General features: G+C 33.1%; 1 protein-coding gene across 1 annotated transcript; it reads right to left on the bottom strand.

Annotated features, from left to right (window-relative positions):
- Nucleotides 1-7,482: 7,482 nt before the first annotated feature.
- On the bottom strand, nt 7,483-7,997 carry LOC133311224 (F-box protein At1g61340-like). Its single transcript, XM_061512235.1, has 3 exons — nt 7,821-7,997; nt 7,622-7,696; nt 7,483-7,527 (listed from the first exon to the last, which is right to left on the bottom strand). The coding sequence occupies exons 1-3, from the start codon at nt 7,995-7,997 to the stop codon at nt 7,483-7,485; spliced, it is 297 nt and encodes a 98-aa protein (XP_061368219.1).
- Between the last annotated feature and the right edge of the window lie 246 nt (nt 7,998-8,243).

Here is an 8,243-nt window from a genome sequence, read left to right on the forward strand (position 1 = left end):
ATACTCGAATTTATCCTAGTTTTTTTCCCTCCAAACAAAAATCCTCCTAATGTATATTTTTTTCTTTATCAATTTATAGTTGTACAAAAAGATTAAAAACAATCAAAGTGAACTATTAAGTAGGGGTATCAATATAGGTTTTGACACGTGGGTCGACCCGCGACACGACACGAAAATTCGTATTCGGGTTGACCCGCAAAAAAATTCGTGTCGTGTTCGTGTTGAAAAAATGACACGTAAAAAATTCGGTCATGTTCGTGTTGATGTATTCGTGTTTGTGTCGACCCGTATTTTTTTTAAATTATTTTATTTTTAATTTATTATTATTATTTTAATTTTTTTTAATATCGATCCATTTATTTGTCAATTACCATTTTGACCCCTATTTTGCGTGTTATTCGTGTCGTGTCAACCCGCAAAAAATTTGTGTCGTGTCAGTGTTGAAGATTTTGACACGAATAAAAATTCGTGTCGTGTTAGTGTTGATGTATTCGTGTCGTGTCAAATTCGTGTCGTGTCGACCCGTTTTGACACCTCTACTATTAAGTCTTATTAGAACTGGGATAATGAATTTTCTATTAAGAGGAATTACTGCAAAGTTATTAACATTTCGCGAATCTTCCAAAAACCTCCACTAAAGCAAAATAAGTAAATTCCAACAAGATGTGAAGGAAGAAAGATAAAATAAAATATTCAGAAAAAAAATGGAATTTTCCCATTTTTATTAAGATAGCATAAAGTATATATGCAGTATCAACTGTTCACACTAAGATTTATCTTAGAATGACAAAGATCCCTTAAGACAAAATCATCATAATCTATCTTTTCTCGTTGCCTATCTATAGATACCTTGTACAATATATGAAGGGAGATAGGCAAAAATACTTTCCTCATCTTATTAAGATGGCATAAAATATATGCAGACAGAAAGATTGCCCTCAAACAAAATCTTTTTTCTTTGCCTATCTATTAATGTAGAGAAAGATGCTAAATGAACAATTAGGCATTGTTAGCATATTCTATATTTGTGTGAATCTTCCAAGGACCTCCACTAAAGTTAAATGAATCTATTAAAAGTCATGAAGAGAGAAAGGTAAAATAAAATATTCGCAAAAAGTTGGTACTTTCTTCATTTTACCAAAATAGCATAAAATGGAAGCAATATCAACTATACATCACTTAAATTTATCGGAGTAAAAGGGCAAAGACTATCTTCCCATTTATATTTTCTTTTTGCCAATCGAACATAATTCTCAGAATCTATCTTTTTTTCCCCTATCAACAAACGTTTTAAAAACAAGCCAAATGAACTATTAGGCATTGTTAGCTCAGTAATGATTAATGAATCTGTTTTCAATTGACAGGAAATACTGCCTAATTACAAACATTCTGTAAATCTTCCAAAAACCTCCTCCAAAGCATAATGAATCAGTTACAACAATAATTATAAACATTCTGTAAAGCTTCCAAAAAAATCCACCAAAGTATAATGAATCTATTACAGCAAGATATGGAAGGTGAGATGTAAAATAAAATATTCAAGAAAAAATGAGAACTTCCATTTTATTAAGATAGCATAAAAGTTATCACAGAATAGAAGGGCAAAGATTTCCCTCCGAACAAAATCCCTAGAATCTCCTTTTTCTATTTCCCTATATCTATAGATGTACAGAGGGATTACAGACAAGCCAAATGAGTCTTCAATGAAAGATTTGGAGAAATGGCTTGTGAAGATTTCTTAACGTGTGAAATAAGCCAATCACGTCCATTAATAGATCTCAACTCCCTCTCTAATCTATACGTAGAATCTATTGAAAATCCTCTTCTCTTCTTATCCTATCCTATCCTATCCTCAGTTGCCCTTCTTTCCTTCCTTGGCTTGCTGTTCTTCGTCCATTGAAGCAAACAAGGTTACCGCGATATCAGCCAGCTTTCTCCCGTTCAACCTTGACTTGTTGTATTTCCTCAATGGTGCATTTGGAGCTTCAAATAGAATAGGAAAAGCAAAAAATTTCTATTTTGGCGTAGTATAGTCAAAATGCTGCTTCGCAATCAGAGTCTACAATAGGAAAAAAACCAAAAATTAATAATTAGATTAATCAATTGAAACACTAGTTAACCAAACTGAACAATGCTCCTGCATTAATACGTACTGCTTCTCTAATCGTTTTGGAGACATGAAAAAGCTGCTTCAAATCTTCATGGTCCACGCCACACAACATGTTTATCTGCCATTCAGAACCCTTCCTCAAAACCCTTCCTCAAGCTTACGTTGTGATTGTTAATGAAATGGGTATGTATTCTGAATGGCAGATAAACGTGTTGTGTGGCGTGGACCATGAAGATTTGAAGCAGCTTTTTCATGTCTCCAAAACGATTAGAGAAGCAGTACGTATTAATGCAGGAGCATTGTTCAGTTTGGTTAACTACTGTTTCAATTGATTAATGTAATTATTAATTTTTGGTTTTTTTCCTATTGTAGACTCTGATTGCGAAGCAGCATTTTGACTATACTACGCCAAAATAGAAATTTTTTGCTTTTCCTATTCTATTTGAAGCTCCAAATGCACCATTGAGGAAATACAACAAGTCAAGGTTGAACGGGAGAAAGCTGGCTGATATCGCGGTAACCTTGTTTGCTTCAATGGACGAAGAAAAGCAAGCCAAAGAAGGAAGGAAGGGCAACTGAGGATAGGATAGGATAGGATAAGAAGAGAAGAGGATTTTCAATAGATTCTACGTATAGATTAGAGAGGGAGTTGAGATCTATTAATGGACGTGATTGGCTTATTTCACACGTTAAGAAATCTTCACAAGCCATTTCTCCAAATCTTTCATTGAAGACTCATTTGGCTTGTCTGTAATCCCTCTGTACATCTATAGATATAGGGAAATAGAAAAGGGAGATTCTAGGGATTTTGTTCGGAGGGAAATCTTTGCCCTTCTATTCTGTGATAACTTTTATGCTATCTTAATAAAATGAAAGTTCTCATTTTTTCTTGAATATTTTATTTTACTTCTCACCTTCCATATCTTGCTGTAATAGATTCATTATACTTTGGTGGATTTTTTTTGGAAGTGATCCACCCACCGTTGCGTTCGTTTTTCCGTCCTCTTTCCAACCATATATAGATCGCCCCATTCCGAGATCGGTAAGTCCTCAAAAAGTCTCCGACAGTGCTGACTGCGCATCTTCCTCGCGATTTCTCGATTGAACTTTTACAAAATATTGAAAAAATACACAGAAATTCCAAAAATAAACAAAAACAGCAAGGACGAAACCTAATCATATGGGATTAGCCTCCTTGTTACAAATCGAGAAATACACGAGAGACCCTAACCATGGATTAAAGCATTTTTACCGATTAAAATTTAAACTTTTATGAAAATGAATTATAAAATACACATGCTAGATTCATACCATAATTCTAGAACCCTAGGTGCCACATTTCAAGAAGCAAAACTAATTACATGAATAGTGAAACTAGATTCACATACCAATGTACAGCCAAGGCTATGATACCAATTGTAGGAAATCTTAGATTTATGCGGAAGCGGTTTAGGACCTAGTACATTGGTATGCTTACCGAATCATCCTTGTTTCACAATTACCTCTCGGTGCGCAGGTCTCGTGTAGAATCTTCCCTTGTAGGATTCCTCTTCACGAACAGCTCACCTCAGCGCCACAGCACGAACAACCTCCTTGAAGCTGGACTGTGGCAGATCTTCCAAACTATCTCTCGAGGAGGAAGGGGAAGTGTGTGGGCACTGATTAGATTCTGAGCTTGCCTCTTTCTCACAAAAAGGACCTTGGAGGCTGATGACTTAAGAGGTACTATTTATATGGGTTCCAAGAAACCCTAGCTCATTGGGCTCTAGGTTCCTTGGGCTCTTCTCATACTAATAACCCATTTGGGCTTTAGTAAAAGAGCAAACCCAACAAAATGGTCATTTAATTATTCGATTTAAAATTTAAAATTCGATTTTTAAAAGAAATTATTTTCCCACCATCCATATTTAAATTCAAAATTTTAAACCATTTCAAATTTCGAATTTTAGATCATAAAAAGCAATTAAAACAGCTGATTTCTTTTTGGATAGCAATCTGATGGGCAGTGCGCCATTCAATGCCTTGTCTGGCACCACAAATGGTCATTTAATTATTCGATTTAAAATTTCAAATTCGATTTTTAAAAGAAATTCTTTTCCCACCATCCATATTTAAATTCAAAATTTTAAACCATTTCAAATTTTGAATTTTAGATCAGATGACCAATTCCAACATAAAAAGCAATTAAAATAGCTGATTTCTTTTTGGATACCAATGTGATGGGCAGTGGGCCATTCAATGCCTTGTCTGCCACCACAAATGGTCATTTAATTATTCGTTTTAAAATTAAAATTCGATTTTTAAAAGAAATTCTTTTCCCACCATTCATATTTAAATTCAAAATTTTAAACCATTTCGAATTTTAGATAAGAAGGCCAATTCCAACATAAAAAGCAATTAAAACATCTGATATTTTTTTGGATACCAGTGTGATGGGCAGTGGGACATTCAATGCCTTGTCTGCCACCACAAATGGTCATTTAATTATTCGATTTAAAAATTAAAATTCGATTTTAAAAGAAATTCTTTTCCCACCATCCATATTTAAATTCAAAATTTTAAACCATTTCTAATTTCGAATTTTAGATCAGACGACCAATTCCAAAATAAAAAGCAATTAAAACAGCCTATTTCTTTTTGGATACCAATGTGATGGGCAGTGGGACATTCAATGCCTTGTCTGCCACCACAAATGGTCATTTAATTATTCGATTTAAAATTAAAATTTGATTTTTAAAAGAAATTCTTTTCCCACCATCCATATTTAAATTCAAAATTTTAAACCATTTCAAATTTCGAATTTTAGAGAAGATGACCAATTCCAACATAAAAAGTAATTAAAACAACTGATTTCTTTTTCGATACCAATGTGATGGGCAGTGGGACATTCAGTGCCTTGTCTGCCACCACAAATGGTCGTTTAATTATTCGATTTAAAGATTAAAATTTGATTTTTAAATGAAATTCTTTTCCCACCATCAATATTTAAATTAAAATTTTAAACCATTTCAAATTTTGAATTTTTTTTCTCGATTTGTGTGTCGATTTCCAACAATTTAAAGATAAATTTATATTTTTACTAGCATTGGGATAACGAATTATCTGTTAAGAATTGCTATAAGATACGAAGCGACGAAAGGTAAAATATTTTTCTCATCTTATCAAGATAGCAGAAAGCATGTACGTTATTATTAACTCTCTACATACTCGAATTTATCCTAGTTTTTTTCCCTCCAAACAAAAATCCTCCTAATCTATATTTTTTCTTTACCAATTTATAGTTGTACAAAAAGATTAAAAACAATCAAAGTGAACTATTAAGTAGGGGTATCAATATAGGTTTTGACACGTGGGTCGACCCGCGACACGACACGAAAATTCGTATTCGGGTTGACCCGCAAAAAAATTCGTGTCGTGTTCGTGTTGAGAAAAATGACACGTAAAAAATTCGGGTCATGTTCGTGTTGATGTATTCGTGTTTATGTCGACCCGTATTTTTTTTAAATTATTTTATTTTTAATTTATTATTATTATTATTTTAATTTTTTTTAATATCGATCCATTTTTTTAAAAAACAATTTGTCAATTACCATTTTGACCCCTATTTTGCGTGTTATTCGTGTCGTGTCAACCCGCAAAAAATTTGTGTCGTGTCAGTGTTGAAGATTTTGACACGAATAAAAATTCGTGTCGTGTTAGTGTTGATGTATTCGTGTCGTGTCAAATTCGTGTCGTGTCGACCCGTTTTGACACCTCTACTATTAAGTCTTATTAGAACTGGGATAATGAATTTTCTATTAAGAGGAATTACTGCAAAGTTATTAACATTTCGCGAATCTTCCAAAAACCTCCACTAAAGCAAAATAAGTAAATTCCAACAAGATGTGAAGGAAGAAAGATAAAATAAAATATTCAGAAAAAAATGGAATTTTCCCATTTTTATTAAGATAGCATAAAGTATATATGCAGTATCAACTGTTCACACTAAGATTTATCATAGAATGACAAAGATCCCTTAAGACAAAATCATCATAATCTATCTTTTCTCGTTGCCTATCTATAGATATACAAAAAGATTAAAAACCTTCCAAATGAACTCTTGGGCATTGTTAGCACTAGAATAATGAATTCTTTATTAAGGGAAAATATTGTAGAATTATAAATATTTTGTTAATCTTCCAAAGACCTCCACCAAAGGAAGATGAACCTTGTACAATATATGAAGGGAGATAGGCAAAAATACTTTCCTCATCTTATTAAGATGGCATAAAATATATGCAGACAGAAAGATTGCCCTCAAACAAAATCTTTTTTCTTTGCCTATCTATTAATGTAGAGAAAGATGCTAAATGAACAATTAGGCATTGTTAGCACATTCTATATTTGTGTGAATCTTCCAAGGACCTCCACTAAAGTTAAATGAATCTATTAAAAGTCATGAAGAGAGAAAGGTAAAATAAAATATTCGAAAAAAGTTGGTACTTTCTTCATTTTACCAAAATAGCATAAAATGGAAGCAATATCAACTATACATCACTTAAATTTATCGGAGTAAAAGGGCAAAGACTATCTTCCCATCTATATTTTCTTTTTGCCAATAGAACATAATTCTCAGAATCTATCTTTTTTCCCCCTATCAACAAACGTTTTAAAAACAAGCCAAATGAACTATTAGGCATTGTTAGCTCAGTAATGATTAATGAATCTGTTTTCAATTGACACGAAATACTGCCTAATAACAAACATTCTGTAAATCTTCCAAAAACCTCCTCCAAAGCATAATGAATCAGTTACAACAATAATTATAAACATTCTGTAAAACTTCCAAAAAAATCCACCAAAGTATAATGAATCTATTACAGCAAGATATGGAAGGTGAGATGTAAAATAAAATATTCAAGAAAAAATGAGAACTTCCATTTTATTAAGATAGCATAAAAGTTATCACAGAATAGAAGGGCAAAGATTTCCCTCCGAACAAAATCCCTAGAATCTCCCTTTTCTATTTCCCTATATCTATAGATGTACAGAGGGATTACAGACAAGCCAAATGAGTCTTCAATGAAAGATTTGGAGAAATGGCTTGTGAAGATTTCTTAACGTGTGAAATAAGCCAATCACGTCCATTAATAGATCTCAACTCCCTCTCTAATCTATACGTAGAATCTATTGAAAATCCTCTTCTCTTCTTATCCTATCCTGTCCTATCCTCAGTTTCCCTTCCTTCCTTCCTTGGTTTGCTGTTCTTTGTCCATTGAAGCAAACAAGGTTACCGCGATATCAACTAGCTTTCTCCCGTTCAACCTTGACTTGTTGTATTTCCTCAATGGTGCATTTGGAGCTTCAAATAGAATAGGAAAAGCAAAAAATTTCTATTTTGGCGTAGTATAGTCAAAATGCTGCTTCGCAATCAGAGTCTACAATAGGAAAAAAACCAAAAATTAATAATTAGATTAATCAATTGAAACACTAGTTAACCAAACTGAACAATGCTCCTGCATTAATACGTACTGTTTCTCTAATCGTTTTGGAGACATGAAAAAGCTGCTTCAAATCTTCATGGTCCACGCCACACAACACATTTATCTGCCATTCAGAATACATACGCATTTCATAATCAGAAATGAAAACTCATTAACAATCACAACGTAAGCTTGAAATTCACAAAGTAAAAGAAAGACAAAAAAAAGCTTCAGATTTCCATAATTACCAGAATGTCTTGAGGAAGGGTTTTGAGGGAAGAGCTTTCAGAGTTCAGAGTGATTCTGCCACTGAACATTCTCTTCAACGGAGTCAATGGAGGAGAAGCTTCCCCATTGTTGGAAACCATGACTCTTTTCCTTCCCAGTGTCCCAGTGTAACCATTATCCCCATGCACTAATGCCATTTTGGTAAGTGAAAACTTACCCACTCAAGAATCTCAGAGAAATAAAGGAGTAAAAGAAAAAAAATTTCTTTTTGCTGCAGTCTGCGATACTCAAAATTCAAGGACTATTTATCAACGATTGTGAACCCATTAAGGGAAATAACAAGATTGTGGATAAGAATTTAAAAACTTTTTTATTTTCAAAAATAAAATAGAGTCCTAACAAAAAAATATGATCCTCAATTTAATTTCTCAGGATCATATTTT

Source organism: Gastrolobium bilobum, unplaced genomic scaffold (assembly GCF_033153095.1).
Source record: "Gastrolobium bilobum isolate Gb01-03AN ecotype WA unplaced genomic scaffold, APGP_CSIRO_Gbil_v1 utg32745, whole genome shotgun sequence".
NCBI classification, from domain to species: domain Eukaryota; kingdom Viridiplantae; phylum Streptophyta; class Magnoliopsida; order Fabales; family Fabaceae; genus Gastrolobium; species Gastrolobium bilobum.